Raw genomic sequence first — 21,878 nt, forward strand, 5'->3', positions numbered from 1 at the left:
CTTCCATCCTTGTACTGATAGATGACCTTTGCTGTCAGTGATTAAAGCTTCACCAAAGAATTTTTGGCACACCTGCATCAGTGAGTAGGAGGTGATATTTGCTCAGTGAAATTAAGGGAAAGATTCAAACTTATAGCCCAGTCTAGGTCTAGGGTGTAATATGGTAAAAGAACTACACTATAAGGTGTGGCATATTAAACTGCATGGTAGTAAATCCAATAATATGTCATTAATATATTGAAACATAAATGATAAAACATGAGCCCTGTATTTTCTGTTGGTTTCTTCTGACTACTTCAATCAACTCTTTTCTGAGCCAAAAAGGAGGATTATCAGTATGATAAATCTGAAATTCAAAGCGCCAGATCAGTAAGTGGAGAAACAGAGAGGAAGGTAAATGTCATGACCAGTAAGTTTATAAGGAAGGACGGGCAGAGACAAGGTAAGAGGCAAGATGGGAAGTGTGTTTATGTTAATGCTAAGAGTATTAGGAATAAGGAAGGTGACCTCAGAACTGATCAGTATATGGAACTATAATGTGACAATTACAGAGACTTGATTGAGAGGGAAAGAACCGAATATTTAATATTTAATATTTTAAAAATATTTTGTGTTCATATTTACCAAGATGAAGGAAATATAGGATAGTGGGCTCTTTGTGAAATGTGCTAATATGCTAGGTGTTTGAAATTAAGGAAGAGGTAATTTGGATCTCTTGAAGAACGTGAAGGTGGAGAAGACCCCAGAGTCTGATGGGATACACCACAGGTTTATGAGAGAGCCAAGAGATGGAAGTGCAAGTGCCTTGACGAAGATCTTTGTCACCTCTAGTTAGAAGAGAGGACCCAGAGGACTGGTGAGTAACTATGTTGTTTTTTCTTTAAGAAGGGGGAATAGGGATCATCCCGGTACTGGTAGGATTCATGCTGATGGTCGGAAAGTTGTTAAGAGAGGATTCTTAGGGAGGATTTGGAGAACAATGGATTAATTAAAGATCATCAGCTTGACTTGGTGTTCAGTAAGACTTGAATGGCCAACTTAAGTTTTTCAGGGAGGTGAATGATAAAGGTAGGGCCTGATGTTGTTTCCATGGATTTTAGTAAGACGTTTGACAAGGTTCCATATGGAATGCTCATCCAAATGACTGAGATGCATGGGATCCACTGTGACACAACTTTCTGGATTAGGAATTGGTTTGCCCATAGAAGACAGAGGATAATGATCAATGTGCAGCAGGTATCCGTACTGGAATTCTGTGGTTTGTGATACTTGAAATGATTTAGATGAAATGGTTGGGTAGGTTAGTAAGTTTGCTAGACAATACAAAGGCTGGTGGCATGGTGAATGATGTAAAAGATCACCAGGTATGACAGGAAAATGTCATATGGAAATTATTATGGCCAAATTCCTACATTTCCTATGGTGGGAGAGTCTAGGACCAGAGAACACAACCTCAGCAGAAAAGGGCATCAATTTAGAACAGAGATGAGTAATTTCTTAAGCTAGAGAGTGGAGAATCTATAGAATTCATTATCACAGGTGGCTGTGGAGGCAAAGTCATTGGGTATATATTAAGTCAGGGCATGAAGGGATGTGGGGAGAAGGCAGTAGATTGGGGCTGAGGGGGAAAATGGATCAGCCATGATGAAATGGCAGGGTCCTCATGAAATGAATTTGGCCATTTGGCGATATCGCCATAACCTCTAACACCCTGACAAACCAAAAACCTATTAACTTCTGCTTTAAATATTCTCAATGACTTGGCCTCCACAGCCATTGTGGCAATGAAATCCACAAATTCATTGCACTCCAGCTAAAAAATTCCTCCTCATCTCTGTTCTAAATGAACATCCCTCTATCCTGCACAAGGCTGTTCCCTTTGGTCCAAGACTCACCACTATGGGGAACATCCTCTCCACATCCACTCTATGTAGGCTTTTCAATATTTGATAGGTTTCAATGAGGTGCCCCCTCATTCTTCTAAACTCAAATGAGTACAGGCACAGAGCTATCAAACGCTCTTCATACGAAAACCCTTTCATTGCAGGAATTATTCTTGTGAACCTCCTCTGGACCCTCTCCACTGCCAAGGCATCTTCTTTTCTTAGTTAAGGTGACCAAAACTGCTTTCAATACTCCATCTGTTCTGACCAGTGACTTATAAAGCCGCAAAGTCACATCCTTGCTCTTACATTCTAGTCCTCATGAAATGAATGCTAACATTCCATTTGCCTTCCTTGCCACCAACTCAGCCTGTGAGTCAGCCTTTCAGGAATCCTGCACAAGGACTCAAGTCCCTTTATACAACTGACTTTTTAAATTTTCTCCCCTTTTAAAAGTCTATGCCTTTATTTCTTCTACCAAAGTGCATAACCATAAACTTCTTTGCCCATTCTCCTCATCTGTCCAGTCATTCTGCAGACTCCATAATTCCTCAAAACTACCTGCCCCTCCACTTATCTTTGTATACTATCCTTATGGCTATCTTTTTAGTTGCCTTCTGTTGCTTTTGAAAAGCTTCCTTACCCTTTAACTTCCCACTAATTTTTGCTATATTATATGCCCTCTCTTTTGCTTTTATATTGTTTTTAACTTCCTTTGTCAGTTTCATCTTCTCCTTAAAATAATTCTTCATCAGTGGACTGTATCTATTCTGCGCCTTCCGAATTGCCCACAGAAACTCCAGCCATTGCTGTTTTGCTGTCATTCCTGCTAGTGTCCCCTTTCATTCAACTTTGGCATGCTTCTGTAACTCCCTTTAATCTGGTGATACATCTGATACATCTGACTTTATCTTCTCCCTCAGACTGCAGGGTGAATTCTATCATATTATGATTACTAGCTCCATAGGATTCCTTTACCTTCAGATCGCTGATCAAATCTGGTTCATTACACAACACCCAATTCAGAATTACCATTCCCCTAGTGGGCTCAACCACAAGCTACTCTAAAAAGCCATAGGTATTCTACAAATTCCCTTTCTTGGGATTCAGCACCAACCTGATTTTCCCAATCTACCTGCATATTAGAAATCCCTCATCACTATCGTAACATTGCCCTTATTACATGCCTTTTCTATTTTGTGTTGAAATTAAAATCCCACTGTTGAAGGGCCTGTATGTAACTCCCATCAATGTCCTTTTATCCTTGCAGCTTCTTAACTCTACCCACAAGGATTCTATATCTTCTATGTCACCTCTTTCTAAGGATTTTATTTCAATTTTTACCAACAAAGCCACGCTACACCCTCTGTCTGCCTACCTGTCCATTCTATACAAGGTGTATCCCAACTATGATCTTCTTTCAGCCATGACTTAGTGATGCCCACAATGTCATACCTGCCTATCTCTAATTGCACTACAAGATCATCTACGTTATTCTGTATGCTATGTGCATTCAAGTATCTTCAGTACTGTATTCATCACCCTTTTTAATTTTGTCTTCATGTTACACTTCCTCAGCCCTATCACTCCATTTCCCATTCCCCTGCCAAATTAGTTTAAATCCTTCCCAACAACTGTAGCAAACCTGCAGGTAGGGATAATGGTTCCCCCATCAGACTCAAGTGTAACCCATCCTTTTTGTACAGGAGAGAGAGTAAGTTCACAGGATAATGTGTGAATGTTTTTTTACACAGAGTGGTGGACTTCTGAAATGTATTGTAAGCAATGGTAGTGGAGGCAAATATGACAGGGGCATTTGCCAGGCTCTTAGGTACTTGAATGGAGGGATATGGAGTTTTGTAGGCAGGAGGGACTAGTTTAGTAGTCTTATTGTGTAATTAGTTAATAGTGTAATTAGTTTGATAAATCATGGGCCTGTTCCTGTTCCATATAGTTCTGTATTCTATGATAACTTTTAAAGTGGAAATTAAACTTTCATAAATAAATGCAACTAATCTACAAATGTCCTCAGAGTTTAACTTTAATCCACTTAATGAACCATCTACAGTTTAAGAATAAGGGGTAGGCCATTTAGAACAGAGATGTGGAAAAACTTTTTCAGCCAGAGAGTGGTGGATATGTGGAATGCTCTGCCCCAGAAGGCAGTGGAGGCCAAGTCTATGGATGCATTCAAGAGAGAGTTAGATAGAGCTCTTATAGATAGCGGGGTCAAGGGATATGGGGAGGGGGGGAGGAACGGGGTACTGATTGTGTATGATCAGCCATGATCACAGTGAATGGCAGTGCTGGCTAGAAGGGCCAAATGGCCTACTCCTGCACCCACTGTCTATTGTCTACACATTCACATTGATCAGGTTGCTTTGCTGTTTCATCAGATGGAAAAAAGAGGAAAATTGAATAGGGGAAATTTTATACCTGAATAAAGATGTATTTGTAGAGGATAAAAATCCTATACATTTTCATCTCCCATAAAGTTAAAGACTTTTATTACTTACTTAAAAGGTGAGAATGTTTTTCTTGGCTATGAGGCAGAGGGAGACCAGAAAGTAAAGAAGCAGGTATCAAAGGGCAGTGGAAGAGTTGCTGAAGCGGTTCATCAAGAAGGGTGTGTGGGGCTCTGCCAGATCCTGGGCACAATGACTAAGTGGATGGTAAATTGAAATTGTGAGGCCCCTGGCTAAGTGAGACTTCAGAAAGGTATGGTGTCTAAGAAGCAAACTGATTCTCTGGAGGTTGGGAGGAGTGATTGCAGAGCAGAAGCAGCTGCAGCTTCATAAACTTGTGTGTGACAAAATTGTCCCTTTCTATTTATAATTTCAACTAGATGTGGATGTCACTGGCAATGCTGGTATATATAGTATCCATACCTAATTACCTCTGAACTGAGGAAGCAGTTAAGAATTGGGAATTGGTGGATCTTCGATCATATAACAACCAGACCAGAGTCCTGACGAAGGGTCTCGGCCCAAAACGTCGACAGCACTTCTCCCTATAGATGCTGCCTGGCCTGCTGTGTTCCACCAGCATTTTGTGTGTGCTGCAGCGATGTTAGATTTCCTTCTCTGTTCACTTAAGGGCATAGTGAATGAGATGGACTTTCTAAACCATCCATTAGTTTCTGTTACTGTTACCAAGACTCATTTTTACTTCCAGATTTATTTACTTACTTAAGCTACCAGTGGTAAGATTTGAATCTGTTTCTCTTGGTCAAAGTGCAGAACTCTGGCTGCATAACTATATCTGGCTGTGAAATGTACCTATGCTACCATATCTTCTGAAGAAAGTTTTTCAAACCAGCAGTAAGTTTGCTGGCTTAATCAACCAAAATGAGCCTGAAGGTTTATTTTTCAATATTAATACTGGCCTATGATAAGTGCAGCTGGTGAGACAATGACTCGAAGATGGCAAGGTGGGTACCAGTCTTTGCCTTTACACGTACCTCTCTCTCATCACTGCCTAAACACATCTTGGCAAGACACAAAGTCTGTCCTCCTCATCACCTAATCAGCTAATGCTGAAATACACTTAGTTTAGCTGAAAGGATTTTTTTTATTCTTTGTTTAATTGCACCATTGAACTGGCCTTATTTTTGTTTGTAGGAGCAACGGTGCAGTAATGCTCAGCTGGGATGTTAAATCAGTAGACATATTCAAGCTAGAGTCAGCCCAGGTTCTTGATTCATAGCTCACAGTACATAAGACCATAAAGCCTTAAGACATAGGGACAGAATAGGGCCATTCGGCCCCTCAAGTCTGCTCTGCAATTCCATAATTGCCGATTTATTTCCACTCTCAACACCATTCCCCTGCCTTCTCCCTGTACCTTTTGACACTATTACTAACGTAGAACCTCTCAACCTCCAAATTAAATACACCCAATGACTTGGCCCCCACTGCCATCTGTGGAAATGAATTCCACAGCTTCATCACTCTCTGGCTAAAGAAATTTCTCCTTGTACGTCCTTGTATTCTGAGGCCGTGTCCCTCTGGAAGCATCCTTTCCATGTCCACTCTATCGAGGACTTTCAATATTCCTTGATATTCAATAGTCTCCTCCTATTCACCTAAGATGGAGATGGAAGGATAATCAAGTTGATCTTTAAATCTGGAAGTAAAACTGAGGTGGAGGTATATAGCAAGGGATAACAGGTCAGAGGCGAGTAAGGCTCACAAGATTTGAGACTGAGGCTTTTTCCTTAATGCCCTGACAAACATTTCCTCTCTTCTTGACAGCCTTGTTTTGTTCCCTGTCAGAGTCACTACCACAATTTAAAAGTTTTTAAATCCTGTGACATTCACAGAGTTGTATTATTTGTTATAATGGATGCAAGTGACACATAATCAAAATCAAAATAGAAATAGTTTAGAATATTAAGACAAAGTAAGCTTAAAATAATCATTTACCTTTACCCTCCAATTCCCAAGTTAGGAATCTGCTTTGACGTTAATGGGGCTCTTAAACCTCCACCAGGATCAGTATGTGCTCTACCCCTAATACTGATTGCAGCAATGATGTAGAGTGACAGATGAGCAAGCATCTGTCACTTAGCAAAACTTGTCTTAAAGCAGATCCACATAAGTCCAGAACATATTTGCAGGAAGTACCTGAACTTTGGAAGTGCCAATCATGGTTGCCTATTGCTACAAAAAAACCAAAGTCCAACTCATTAATATATATATCTCTCAAAATAGTCTGTAGTTCTATTTCTGATCTCCATGGGAAACTGCCACATGCTTCTCTCAAGTTTTAAAAACATCCATTCAGCCATGTTTTCTGTTTTCTGCCTCAGCTAATTTTGCATCCATGCCGACATTCTCCCTTTAATTCCTGGTATTTTGTCAAATGCATTATGGAAGCTCATATACATACCAACTAATCTACTTTCAATATTTTCTTATTGATTCATCAAAGAACTTTGGGCCACATAAATGCTACTTCACCAAAGCTTCCAATTTTTTATCCAGAATACATTTCCAATGTAAACTTGCAAACTTGGGAACTCAGTTCAGTTAATAAGCTTGCACAAAGCCCACTAATTCATTAGAAATTATTCCAGAATGGGCAGCTGCATTCCAATCTGGCAAATTAATTAGTTGCTGCTATAATAAACAACACGTACTTTTCTGCAGGATTCGGAAATCAGGAGAATCTTCTATTAAAGTTTCCTCTCTGTACCATTCTATTTTCGGGAAAGGTACTCCTTTTATTCTGCATTCCAACACGACCAGCTGTCCCTCTATTGCTGTCACATCTTGCAGTGGCTGCAAATCATGCAAATGTTATTTATCACTCCAATTTATTCTTGGATATGTCGCTAGATTTTTTGCTTTATGGAATATTCTATATGTAACCCAGATGTACTCTTTATACCTTCGTTTATAGAACATTTCACTTATTGTAATACAAGCAGTTATTTGTTAGCATCACATGCACTGACATTGCTACAACTTAAATGCAGACAAAAGTAAAGTAATTTCTGATACAAATTAATATAAATGAAAGATGTACACAGATGATGGGAAGATAATAGATGGCCAAGAGGTAAATAAACAGAGTAAAATAAATGACAGACATTACCTATAAAGGACAAACTGCAACACAAAACCTCCACCATACAATAAGATCGTTAATGTATTATAACCTCAGCTCCACTTTTCCCACCCAAAGTTTCACGAATCCAAAGAAACATATCCATCTTTGTCTTGAATACACCCAACATTCCTTTCAACTAATGAACTGCCTATATAGTGTTGTGAATGCAAAAGTCAGGCAACATAATTTTCCCACTTTACACTCAGTGCCTCAGTTTAAGAATCACAGCGTGCCATAGTCTTACAAATGACTCAGTCAATACTTAAATCGGTACTGTAGTTGTTAATGTAGAGCAGAGAGCAAGTTTGTAAATCCAGCAGGAGAAAAGGACGTTGACAATGGTGAGGGTGGAGCACCATGGAAGGAGTGTGGGACAGGTGGCAGAGAAGGAGTGTCAGGGGTGAGGGGGGTGCTGGCGTGGGTACAGACACACGCAGCCATGAGACACCAGAGAAGGTCATTTGATTCCAAACAATTGGTTTATCGATCATTACAGAATGTCTCTCTGCTGTTCCCTGCTCCTGTCCCTCTTCCAACCAGGATTGCCCTCTCCCTGCCACCTGCACACTCTCAGTCCACAACAGAGACCCATTCGGAAATAGGTTTATCATCTCTCACATACGTCATGAAATTTGCTTTTTTTTAATCTATGGCAGCAGTACAGTGCAATACATAAAATCACTACAGTTCTGTACGAAAGTCTTACTCACCCTAGCTATATACTATTATATGAACATAAGACTTTTGCATAGAACTGTAGTGATTTTATGTATTGCATTGTACTGCTGCCACAAATGTTTAAAAAAAATCATGACATATGTGAGTGATGATAAACCTGATTCTGATATGGATCTCTGTTGTACCTGGGAACTCAACTGGACTAAAAATACAGAGGCTCTGTACAAGAAAGGGCAGAGCCGACTGCACTTCCTGAGGAGATCTCGGTCATTCAACATCTGCAGTACTATGCTGCAGATATTTTACAACTCAGTGCTGGCCAGCATTCTATTCTATGCTGTAGTCTGCTGGGACAGGAGAGTGACAGCAGCTGATGCCAAGAAGACTGATAAGCTGGTCAGGAAGGCTGGATCTGTTCTGGGGGTGGAACTGGATTCCCTGGTGGTTGTGTCTGAGGGGAGGATGCTGCAGAAACTCCAGAGTCTTATGGACAATCCCTCTCACCCCCTCCACGACATACTGGACAAACAGAAGAACACCTTTTGTAACACACTGATTCCACCAAAGTGCACCACTGAATACCAGGTGATCCTGTCTCCCTGTGGCTATAAGACTTTACAACTCCACCTTCTTAAATATATAAGTATACGGTTTCATTGGACATCTGTATTTTGCACTATTATTTTTAATGCATATTTTGTATTTTTTGTACCTCAATACTTACATTTAAAGTATATATTTCTGACTGAGCAACCTTTCAACAATAATTTCATTTGAGATAAATAAAGTTTTATCTTATCTTGTCTTAAGAAGATGGGGAAATCTGGTTGGTGCTAGATACTAAGAGAGTGAATTTGTAGAATGCCTTGTAGAGATGGATTTTTAGGTGGCTTTTTTTCTGGATTGGGTGTTGTATAATAAACCAGATTTTATTAAGGAGGTTAGGGTAAAGGAATGCTTAGAAGCCAGTGATCAAAATATGAGACTTCACCCTGCAGTTTGAGAGGGAGAAGATAAAGTCAGATCAGTATTACAGTGGAGTAAAGAGAATTACAGAAGCATGAGAGAGGGGCTTGCCATTTCGATTGGAAGGGACACCAGCAGGGATGACAGCAAAACAGCAATGGCTGGAGTTTCTGCAAGTAATTCAGAATGAGCAATTAAGGTATGGCCTAAAGATGCAAATGTACTCTAAAGGGAGAATGTGGCAACTGTGGCTAACAAGGGATGTCAAAGACATCACAAAAGCAAAGAGATGGCATATAATATAGGAAAATTATATGGAAGTTAGAGGATTGAGAAGCTTTTAAAACCACAGAAGACAACTGAAAGAGCCATAAGGAGGGTGCAGTGGCCAATTCTAACCAAACCAAGTTGCCGCTGCAGGCAACCCCAATGGGTTTGTAATGCTTGTATGGCACGCCCTCAGCTCCACATATGATTGTTCTAACAGTCAAAGCTACGTATTCAATTCTTTATTAGCAATTAGCAAACATACAATCTTGAAGCGATGAAACTTAAGCATACTTAAGTGTAAGTTAAACATAATAGAGTGGTGAACAAAAGATAAGACGTCCACAGGCTTCCCGGCTGCAAACTGTTACGAACAAAGCACAGACGTAACTTGTTCCCTTTGCTTTTAACATGCCCCCACTCATGTGACTAGCTACCATAATAAAAATAATAAACACACAACAATGCAGATAGGGAACAGATGCATGGCTCTTACAGAGAGCAAAGATGAAATATGATGGTAAGCAAGTCAGTAATATAAAAGAGGATACCAAAAGTGTTTTCAGATATATAAAGAATAAAGGAGAGGCGAGAGTAGATATTGGACCATTGGAAAATGATACTGAAGAGGTAGTAATAGGTGACAAAGAAATGGCTGACAAACTTAATAAGTAGTTTGACTCATTCTTCACTGTGGAAGACACCAACAGTATGCCAGAAATTTGAGTGTGCCAGGGGTCTGTAGTAAATGCAGTTGCTAATACTAAGGAGCAGGTGCATGGGAAACTGAAAGTTCTGAAGGTAGGTCCTGCTCCATATGGACTAGACACCAGGGTTCTGAAAGGGGTAGCTACAGAGATTGTAGAGGTATTAGTAATGATCTTCCAAGAATCATTAGATTCTGAAATGGTTCTGGAAGACTGGAAAATTGCAATTGTTACTCCACTCTTTTAAGAAGGGAGGGAGACAGAAGGAAGGAAATTATAGGCCACAGCCTGACTTTACTGGTTGGGAAGATGTTGGAGTCCATTCTTAAGGATGAGGTTTCAGGATACTTGGAGTCATGTGTTAAAATAGGCCAAAGTCAGCATGGTTTCCTTGAAGGGCAATCTTGTCAGACAAACTTGTTGGAATTCTTTGAGAAAATAACAGGTAGAATAGACAAAGGAGTGTCAGTGGATGCTCTTTACTTGAATTTTCAGAAGGCCTTTGACAAGGTGCCGCAATGAGTATGCTTAACAAGAGCATATGACATTATAGGACAGATACCAGCATGGATATAGGATTAGCTGATTGGCAGGAGGCAAAGTGCGGGAATTAAGGGGGCCTATCCTGGTTGGCTGCAGAGGTCAGTGTTGGGACCACTTTGTTTCATGTTATGTCAATGATTTGGATGTCAGTAATGATGGCTTTGTGGCCAAGTTTGTGGACGGTATGAAGATAGGTGGAGAGACAAGTAGTGTTGAGGAAGTAGGGAGTCTGCAGAAGGATTTAGACTAATTGGGAGAATGGGCAAAGAAATGGCAAGCACAATATAGTGTAGGGAATTGTATGATCATGTGCTTTGAAGAAGAAATAAAGGTGCAGGCTATTTTATAAATGGAGAAAAAATCAAAAACCAGAGATGAAAAGGAACTTGGAAGTCCTCATGCAGGATTCCCTAAAGGATAACTTGCAGTTTGAGTCACTGGAAATGAAGACAAATACAAAGTTAGCATTTATTTTGAGAGGAGAAGAATACTAAAGCAAGGATGTAATGCTAAGCCTTTATAAAGCATTGGTTGGACTACACTTGGAGTATTGTGAGCAGTTTTGAGCACCTTATCTAAGAAAAGCTCTGCTGGCATTGGGGTGGGCCCAGAGGGGGTTCACAAGAATTATTCCAAGAATGAAAGAATTAATGTTTGAGGAGTGTATAATGCTCTAGGCCTGTACTCATTGGATTTTAGAAGAATGAGGGGAGATCTCATTGAAGCCTATTGAATACTGAAAGTTCTAGATATAGTAGATGTGGAGATGATGCTTCCTTTAGTGGGTGAGTCCAGAACAAGGGTACATCTTCAGAATAGAGGGCAATCCATTTAGAACAGAGACAAAGAGGAATTTCTTTAGCCAGACAGTGGTGAATCTGTGGAATTCATTACTATGGATGGCTGTGGAGGCCACGCCATTGAGTATATTTAAAATGGAGTTTGATTAGTCAAGATGTCACAGTTATAAGGATAAGGCAGGAGAACAGGGTTGTGCAGACTAATAAGTCAGCAATGATGGAATGGCAGAACAGACTTGATGGCCCAAATGGTCTAATTCTGCTCCTATAGCTTATGGTCTGATGGACATACTTCTTATAATGGAGTGAACAAAACTGTATGCAATACTCCAGGTGCAGCCTAACTAGAGTTTTATAAAGCTTTCTTAACCACCCGAACAAGCTGTGTAGATATTTTCAGGGATCTACAAACTTAGAACTCATGATCCCTCTGCTCATCAACATTGCTAAAGGTCCTGTGCTTAAAAGCGTAGTGTCTCTTGAGTTTTGACCTACCAACGTTGAGTACTTAATATTTGGCCGGTTTAAACTCCATGTCTCATTTCTCCGCCCAATATGCAACTGATCTATATCCCACTCTATCCTTCATCAGTCTTCTACACTATCTCCAATACCACCAATCTTCATATCATCTACACACTTGTTAACTCACTGATCTACATTTTCATAAACAGAAGAGATTCGGCAGATGCTCAAAATCCCGAGCAACAGAAATAAAGTGCTGGAGGAACTCAGAATATCAGGCAGCATCTATGGAAATGAATAAACAGTCGATGTTTTGGGCTGAGATCCTGCATCAGGACATTTTGTGTGTATTGCATTGACATTTTCATCCAGGTCATTTATACACATCACAAACAACAGAGTACCAAGACAGATCCCTGTGGAACACCACTAAATACAGACCTCTAGCTAGAATAAATCCCTTTGACCACTACCCTCTGTTTTCAATGGACAAGGCAGCTCTCAATCCAAACAGATAATTCACCATGGATGCCGTGCAAACTTAATCTTCTGTATGAGCCTTCCATGAGGTGCTTGTCAAAAACCTAACTAAAGTCCATGTAGACAACATCCACAGTGAATGTCCCAATCAGGACATTGATTCCCCTCTAGTTTAGGTGCAACCCATCGCTCTTGTACAGGTCACCCCTGCTCTAGAAGAGTTTCCAATGATCCAAGGAATAGAAACCCTGCTTCCTGCACCACTTCCTCGGACACTCATTCATCTGTACTATCATCCTACCCCTGCCCTCACTAGCAGGTGGCACCAGAAGGAATCCAGATATTACTAATTTGGAGGTTCTGCTCTTCAGCCTCCTTCCTAATTCTCTATTCTTACAACACAGGACCTCTTCTCCCTTTCTATCTGTGTCATTGATGCCAATGTGCACCACAACCTCTGACTTGAGAATATTCTGCAGTCAACCTGAGACAACCTGAGACACACAGTCCTGGCATCTCTCGTATGGCCATGGAATCTCCTTTCCAGGTCCCTAACTATCATCTCCCATCACTATTGTTCTGCCTGATTTTACCCTTCCCTGCTAAGCCTCAGAGCCAGCCACAGTGCCATTTAATATCTGAAGCCTGCATTCTGGGTATGACCACCTCAGTAAAAGTTTCATCTGTGAGGTTTTCAGCCTACCAGATGGTCCTGAGTACATCCAGCTCCAGCTCCAGTTTATGGAAGGAGTTGAAGTTGGATGCACTTCCCATAGATATAATCACCAGGGAGATGGTTAGGTACTCTGAAATCCCACATCTTACAGAAGAGCATTCCACCACCTTAACCACCATTCTGCCTACACTGATTTAAGGACTAAGGATTTGCAGACAGCAAAAAAAAAACTTACCTGTTCTTACTTGAGTCTTCTCTCTGAAACCTTTGATTTATGTACTCACCTAGGTCAATTACTTAGCCTCTTCCCACTGAGCTTGTTATACTTTTGGCTCTAACTTCTTAAGCCGAGTTCTACAATCAAATAAATGATTCCAAAACTATTCAGCACCCTTAATACCCACCTGTTCTTGCCAAAGATCGTTGAACTACGCCTCCAACTCTAAATTTGGCCACTCTGCTTAAACCTAATTTCTTTTTATTGGCCCTTGCTAAATTAGTAATAACCCAAACAATCTCCCTCTTCATAGCAAATCCCGACAGGTCCCACTCGCGTTTTAAATCTGGCGCATAAAGTCCACAAAGAACTGTCTCTGAAGTCTCTTTGTCAGAAATGAAGCCAGAAAAGAACAAGAACAAGAAAAAGAACAAGAAATGAATGAATAGAGCCTGGAGGGCTCATTAAAAAGTCCTGGGCAAGTAGAATTCAAGAAAATCCCAAGGCATTATATACATACATCAAGAGAGAGGGTAAGGCGACTCAAGGATAAAGAAAGGAACATAAGCTGGAGTCTGATAATGGAGCAAGGTCCATTAAGTACTTTGTGTCAATGTTTTCAAAGGAGAAGGAAGGAAGAATAATAAGATCAATGTGGACTGTGCTAATGTACTGGGCCATTTTGAGGTAAGAGGTAGTGTGGAGTCTTTTGAAGAACATCAAGCTGGATAAGTCTCCAGGACATTATGGTTAATACACCAGGTTATTGTAGGAGGTAAGAGATTAGATTACCAGTACTTGCCAGTACTACCAGTATCTTCACGACCTCTCGAAACACAAGTGTGGTCCTAAAGTACCAGTGAATAGTTAACGTTGTCCCATTACTAAAGAAGGAAAATAGGAATAATCCTGGAAACTAAACACCAGAGAGTATCATGTCAGTGATGGAGAATCTATTGGAGAGGATTCTTAGGAATAGGATTTATTGCATTTGGAAAACCATTTCATTATTAGGGACAGTCCACGTGGGTTGTGCAGGGCAAGTCTTGTATTACAAACAACTGAGTTTTTCAAGGATGTGATAAAGGTGATTGATATATCATGTACGTGCATTCTACATGGATACTAGAAAGTCATTTGAGAAGATCCCTCATAGATGGCTCATACAGAAGAATGAGCTGTATAGATCCACCTATATCCACCTCTGTCCATTCCCACCTACCTCTGCAACACTTCTCATACTTGCAATATCCTCAGTAACTTTCAATTTCCTGGCCCTGACTACTTCATTTTCATCATGTATGTTCTGTCCCCGTACTCTACCAACCAGTTCCCCTCCACCACAATCCATCTCCATCTGGTAGAACTGGTCTTTATCCTCAACAATTTTTCCATCAGCTCCTCCCATTTTCTCTAGACTCAAGGCGTAGCTATTGGCAACTGCATGGGCCCCAACTATGCCTGCCTCTTCATTAGCCACATAAAACAGTCCATGTTCCAAGCCTTCCCCGGAAATGTTCTCTAACTGTTCCTCCACTACATTGACGACTGCACTGGATGCTGCTTCATACACCCATGCTGACCTCGTCAATTTCATCAACTTTGCATCTAACCTCCACCTTGCCCTTAAATTCACTTGGTCTATTTCTGATACCTTCATCCCCTTTCTCGGTTTGTCTCCAACACTGCAGATAAACTGTCAACCGACATCTTTTATAAACCTACCAATTCCTATGGTTATCTTGACTATACCTCTTCCCACCCTGTCTCCTGTAAAAATGGTATTGTCTTTTCTCAGTTCCTCACCGCTGCTGCATATGTTCCTAAGACGTAGAAACATAGAAAACCTACAGCACAATACAGGCCCTTCGGCCCACAAAGTTGTGCCGAACATGTCCCTACCTTAGAAATTACTAGGCTAACCTATAGCCCTCTATTTTACTAAGCTCCATATTCCTATCTAAAAGCCTTTTAAAAGACTATCGATTCTGCCTCTACCACTATTTCCGGCAACACACACAAAAAGCTGGTGGAACGCAACAGGCCAGGAAGCATCTATAGGGAGAAGCGCTGTCGACATTTCGGGCCGAGACCCTTCGTTTCCGGCAGCCCATTCCACGTACTCACCACTCACTGAATAAAAAAAACTTACCCTTGACATCTCCTCTGTACCTATTCCCCAGCACCTTAAACCTGTGTCCTCATGTGGGAACCATTTCAGCCCTGGGAAAAAGCCTCTGACTATCCACATGATCAATGCCTCTCATCATCTTATACACCTCCATCAGGTCACCTCTCATCCTCCGTCGCTCCAAGGAGAAAAGGCCAAGTTCACTCAACCTATTCTCATAAGGCATGCTCCTCAATCCAGGCAACATCCTCGTAAATCTCCTCTGCACCCTTTCCATGGCTTCCACATCCTTCCTGTAGTGAGACGAGGAGAACTGAGCACAGTACTCCAAGTGAGGTCTGACCACAGTCCTATATAGTTTTCTTTTTCTGGACAATAGAGGTTACTTCCTTCTTCAAAGAACAGGGTTACCCTTATTCCACTATTGAGGCTGCCCTCACCTGCACTTCCTCCATTTCCTGAACATCCGCGCTTACCCCATCTTCTCACCACCCTAACAGTGACAGAACTCCTCTTGTCTTTACCTACCACCACATGAGCCTCCACAACCAACACATCATCCTCCGAAACTTCCGCTATCTCTAAAGGATCGTACCACTAGTCAAGTCAAGTCTATTGTTATTTCGACCATTAACTGCTGGTACAGTACACCATAAAAACGGAACAACATTCCTCGGGGACCCTGGTGCTACATGAAACAACACAAAACTACACTAGGCTATGTGAGACAGCACAAGGCTACACTAGACTACGTAAAGACAACATAAAAACTACACTAGACTACAGACCTGCACAGGACTACATAAAGTGCACAAAACAGTGCAGGGCAGTACAATAATTAATAAACAAGACAATAGGCACAGTAGAGGACAAATTGCAATATAATGATAAATGATGTAGATGTCAGTCTAGACTCCGAAAGTTGAGGATTCTGATAGCTTGGTGGAAGAAACTGTTGCACAGTCTGGTCGTGAGAGCTCGAATGCTTCAGTACCTTTTGCCAGATGGCAGGAGGGAGAAGAACTTGTGTGAGGGGTGTGTGGGGTCCTTCACAATGCTGTTAGTTTTGCGGGTGCAACGTGTGGTGTAAGTGTCTGTAATAGCAGGAAGAGCGACCCCGATGATCTTCTCTGCTGACCTCACTATCCGCTGCAGAGTCTTGCAATCCGAGACAGTAAACCTATCTTTACCTCCCCCTCCTCTGTTTTCCGCAGGGATTGCTCCCTCAGTGATTTCCTTGTCTATTTATCTGTCCCCACTAATCTCCCTCTTGGTACTTAACCCTGCAAGCAGTATAAGTGCTACACCTGGCCATTCACCTCCTTTCAGGGCCCCAAACAGTTCTTCCAGGTGAATCAACACTTCACCTGCAAATCTGCTGGGGTTGTCTTTTATGTCTGGTGCTCTCGATGCAGCCTTCTCTGCATTGGTGAGACCCATAGTAAATTGGGACACCACTCCGTTTCACAGGTATCCTTACAGAGTCCAGATACATATCAATGACCTAGATGAAATGTGGATGAATTGGTTTGAAAGGTTGCAGATGATACAAAGTTGGTGACATTGCGGATAGTGAAGAAGACTGACAAAGCATATAGTGGGATGTAGATAAATTGCAGATATGACAATTGCCAGATCAAAGTCAAAGTCAATGTAAATTTACTATCAATGTATATATATCACCATATACTACATTAAGACTAATTTTCTTGCAGGCATTCATAGTGGGTACAGAGAAACACAATAGAATCAATGAAAGCTGCATGCAACAAGGATGGACAAAAAACAATGTGGAAATAACAACAAAGTATGCAGGTACAAAACAATAGGAAAAGAAAACAAAATAATAATAATAAATATATAAGCAATAAGTACTGAGAACACGAGTTGTAGAACCCAACCCCTGAAAGTGAATCCCTGGGTTGTGGGGTGAATGAAGTTAAGTGAAGTTATTCCTACTGAGCCTGATGGTTGAAGGATAATAACCGTTCCTGAACCTGGTGGTGTGGATCCTGAGGCTCCTTCTTTCTGATAGCAGCAGCGAGAAGAGGGCAAAGTCTAGATGGTATGTTTTTCTCAAGGATGGATGCTGCTTTTTTGCAACAGTGCTCATTGTAGATGTACTCAATGGAGGGCTCTACCAGTGATGGACTGGGCTGTATCTACTTTCCCATGTAATGGTATGCATGTTACCATACCTGGCTGTGATGTAACCAGTCAGTATTCGCTTCATCACGCATCTATAGAAGTTTGTCAAAGTTTTCAATGACATAGTGAATCTTCTCAAACTTTTAAGAAAATAGAGCTGCGGCAGAGCCTTCTTTGTAATGGCAGTTACATGCTGGACCCAGGACAAATCCTCTGAACTGATAATGACAAAGAATTTAAAGATGCTAATCCTCTCCAACTCTGATCTTCTGATGAAGTCTAGTTCACGGTCCTCCAATTTCCTCCACTTATTACTTACTGCCCTTTACACCGCTGGCATTTTGTGCAAAAATGTAGTCCCCCATCTCTGTCTGTCCTTGTCTATCTTCTCTACTGTGCCCTAGTTGTGGTTTAGGGCCCTCATTTCCACCTCTACCATACAACATCAAGTTGCCTTTGGTTTCCTGCATATCCTCCACCCTTCAGGGGTCCAGTGAAGTGCTGTCACTACTGTCAGCCATAGAAGTCCTGGGTGGGAAATCAGGAATACTACTCCACACAGATGTGGAAGGATTCATCATTGCTGTTTCTGTAACAGTTTTGTTTAACCAGTCAGGGCTGTTAGCCTGTGCTGAATACCCAAACGTGGAAGACTCGTGAGCCACTCTTATTCTGGCCTCTATCCTTTTACCTGTTTGCCATGGCTAACCCTAGCAAGAGCCAAAGCAAAAAGGCCTTGAGTCTAGCCAGCATAGATCTTCGGGTCGTTGAGGCATGTACACCTCCAAACCATGACAAGGTCGTGGTCCTCTTGGAATTGTTTCCCTCTCCTTTAGTTAATAATCAGCTCTCTCATTTTGCTGACATTGAGTGAGATGTTGTGTCACCATTCTACCAGATTTTCAATCTCCCTCCTATATGCTGATTCCTCATCACCTTTGATTTGCCCAACAATGGTGGAGTTGTCAGCAAACTTAAATATAGCATTAAAGCTGTACTTAGCCTCACAGTCATAAGTATTCAGCGAGTAAAGCAGAGTCTAAGCACACGGCCTTGTGGTGCATCTGTGCTGATGGTGATTATGGAGATGGTGTTGCCAATCTGAACTGAATGGGGTCTTCAAGTGAAGAAATCATGGATCCAATATAAAAGGAGGTACTGAAGCCTAGGTCTTGGAGCCTAATGGTTAGTTTTGAGGGGATGATAGTGTTGAATGCAGAGATGTAGTCAATGAAAAGCATTCAGATGTATGCATGTCTACTGTCCAGAAGTTCCAGGGTTAAGTGAACAACCAAAGCAATAGCATCTGCTGTTGACCTGTTGTGACAGTAAGAAAATTGGAGTTAATCCAAGGTGCAGAAGTTGATATGATTCATCACTGATCTCTCAAAGCACTTAATCACTGTGGATGCCAAGTGCTACTGAATGATAACATTGAGTCAGGTTACCAAATTCTTCTTAGGCACCAGTATAATTGAAGCCTATTTTAACCAACTGTGTACCTCAGATGAAATTTAATCTGGCCAACTGTGAAGTGTATACTTCAGAAGATTAAATGTTAATAGCAAGATGCTTCGCAGTGTAGTAATCCAATCACAGACAAGAAAATCTGCAGATACTGGAAATCCAAAATGCTGGAGGAACTCAGCAGGCCAGGAAGCATCTATGGAAAAAAGTACAGTCAATGCTTGGGGCTGAGACCCTTTGGCAGGACCGGAGAAAAAAAGATGAGGAGTAGATTTAAAACGTGGGGAGAGGGGAGAGATAAACACAAGGTGAAAGGTGAAACTGGGAGGGGGAAGGATAAAATGAAGAGCTGGGAAGTTGATTGGTGTAAGAGATATAAGGCTGGAGATGGGGGAGTCTAATGGGAGAAGACAGAAAGCCATGGAAGAAAGAAAGGCGGGGAGGAGTACCATGGGGAGATGATAGGCAAAGAAGGAGATAAGGTGATAGAGGGAAATGGGGATGAAATCGATGTTCATACCATCAGGTTGGAGGCTACCCAGACAGAATACAAGCTGTGTTTCCTCCAACCTGAGTGTGGCCTCATTGCAACAGTAGAGGAGGTCATGGATTGACATATCAGAATGGGAATGGTAAGTGGAATTAAAATGGGTGGCAACTGGGAAATCCAGCTTCTTCTGGCGCTCAGTGAAGTGGTCTCCCAATCTATGTTGGATCTCACTGATATACAGGAGGCCACACTGGGAGCTCTGGACACAATGTATGACCCCAATAAACTCACAGGTGAAGTGTCACCTCACCTGGAAGGACTGTTTGGGGCCCTGAATGGTAGTGAGGGAGGAGGTGTAGGGGTAGTTGTAGCACTTGTTCCACTTGCAAGGATAAGTGCCAGGAGATCAGTGGGGAGGCACGAAAGGACAAGTAAGTCACATAGGGAATGATCCTTGTGGAAAGTAGAAACTGGGAGGGAGAAGGAAAGATGTGTTTGCTGGTGGGATCCCATTGGAGAAGGCAGAAGTTCCTGAGAATTATGCACAGCACAGGATGCAGAGGCTGGCGGGGTGGTAGGTGAGAACAAGTGGAACCCTATCTCTGGTAGGGTGGCAGATGGATGGGACAAGAGCAGATGAGCATGAAGTGGAAGAAATGCAGTTGAGGGCAGCGTTGATGATGGAGGAAGGGAAACCAATTTTTGTGTCTTGTCTTGTAAATTGATGGTAGTAGAGTGCCTGGCAATCCAGCCTGTCATTCTGCCAGTCAAACACTGGAGGGCTGCACTGTCAGGAGAGGCGAACTTCCAACTCAGCATAACCACTACAGTACATCACCTCCTCACCTGGACTGCAGCACCAGGCAAGTCCACGGCTTAAGGCCTAGTCCTTGCTACAATCAAGGCTGTGCAGCTCCCAAACCACCAAACAAGGGAAACAGGCCTGCGGCATCTTTCATTATTCCAACAGGGTCTTGCGATTGCAAGAGAAACATCTAAGACAGTCACCCATAGTTACATTGCATACCACCTTCGTGCACCAGCTCCGATGCCTTTGAGTTGCAGGGAGCCGCATGGTTTGTGCCCAGTTCAGCTCCTCTGAACCCAATCTGGCTCCTCCAACACACCAGCTGCCTCCTTCAACCTCCTGGCAGGCTCCATCTTTTCCGACCCGCTGGCCGCTTCCTTCACTAACACGCCAGCCAGCTCCTCCTCCAACCCACCAGCTGGTTACTCTAATCAACGAGCAGCTCACTGATGCAGCAGACCTGCTCTACATGAAGTTCTTAGAGTCCAATATCATCTTACGATCATAAAAACACATTTAACAAAGTAAAAAACACCTTTGGTTGGCCCCCCAAGAAGCCACTGCTTCTGAACATGTTGCCTTCTTACCAGAACTGGCTGGTCGATTTACACTCTTTTCCAAAGAACTCCACTGGTCACAAACCTCCAGTCAGAATAACATCCCTCCACAAGTACCCTTCGTCTTCTAAGGCTTAGCCAGTTTTGAATCTAATCTACCAAGTTTCAGTGTCTTAATCTCCTGGATCAGCCTATCATGTGGAATCCTATCAAATGCTTAGCTTTGCTGAAGTCCATGTATTTAACATTCACATGCCTACATTTATCTATCATCTTCATTTTTTCAAAAAAACACAATCAAGTTTGTAAGACATATTCTCCCTTTCACAAAGCCATGCCGTCTGTCATACAGTCATAGAGAAATACAGCACTATACAGACCCTTCAGCCCAATGAGTCCATGCTACCAACTTTCCAGTGTTCTGTCCATATCCCTCTGGGCTCTTCCCCTCCATATACCTCTCCAAGAGCTTCTTAGATAGTGTTATTGAAGCTGCCTCAATTACTTCTTTTGGTAGCTCATTTCATATACCTGCCACCCTCAGCATAAAAATGTTACATCTCAGGTGCCATTTAAATCTTTCCCCTCTCACCCTAAATCTGTGCTCCCTATTTTTTTCCAGATTTGAAAAAAAAATACTATCCCTGAGAATCTTATTATTTTCCCTACCACTGTAGGGCTCTTCTGGCTATAATTTGCTGGTTGTCTGTATTCGTCATCATCATCATCATTATATTTTGTGTTATATGACATGGACGATCATGGTCTCCATGACCATGATTGTTTTTGGCAAATTTTTCGAAAGAAATGGTTTGCCATTGCTTTCTTCTGGGTAGTGTCTTTACAAGATGGGAGACCCCAGCCATTATTGATACTCTTCAGAGGTTGTCTGCCTGGCATCAGTGGTCACATAACTAGAACATATGATATGCTCATACCATCCACCACCCGCTCCCATGGTTTCACGTAATCCTGATCGGGC

At 41.8% G+C, this 21,878-nt stretch overlaps 1 protein-coding gene across 6 annotated transcripts in view; it reads right to left on the reverse strand.

Moving 5' to 3' along the window:
- mypn (myopalladin) overlaps positions 1–21,878 on the reverse strand; it is a 294,291-nt gene that overhangs the window by 111,745 nt on the left and 160,668 nt on the right. For 4 of the 6 annotated variants that reach the window (XR_009507421.1, XM_059947325.1, XM_059947327.1 and 1 more), the window contains one exon: positions 7,024–7,165. The exons of the other annotated variants lie outside the window; for them this stretch is intronic. Coding sequence is in view for 3 of the 4 variants with exons in the window: in XM_059947325.1 (XP_059803308.1) it covers positions 7,024–7,165 (142 nt within the window). In the remaining variant the exon portion in view is untranslated. The remainder of the gene's footprint in view (positions 1–7,023; positions 7,166–21,878) is intronic. 6 annotated transcript variants of the gene reach the window in all.

The sequence above is a fragment of the Hypanus sabinus genome, chromosome 22 (assembly GCF_030144855.1).
Source record: "Hypanus sabinus isolate sHypSab1 chromosome 22, sHypSab1.hap1, whole genome shotgun sequence".
NCBI classification, from domain to species: domain Eukaryota; kingdom Metazoa; phylum Chordata; class Chondrichthyes; order Myliobatiformes; family Dasyatidae; genus Hypanus; species Hypanus sabinus.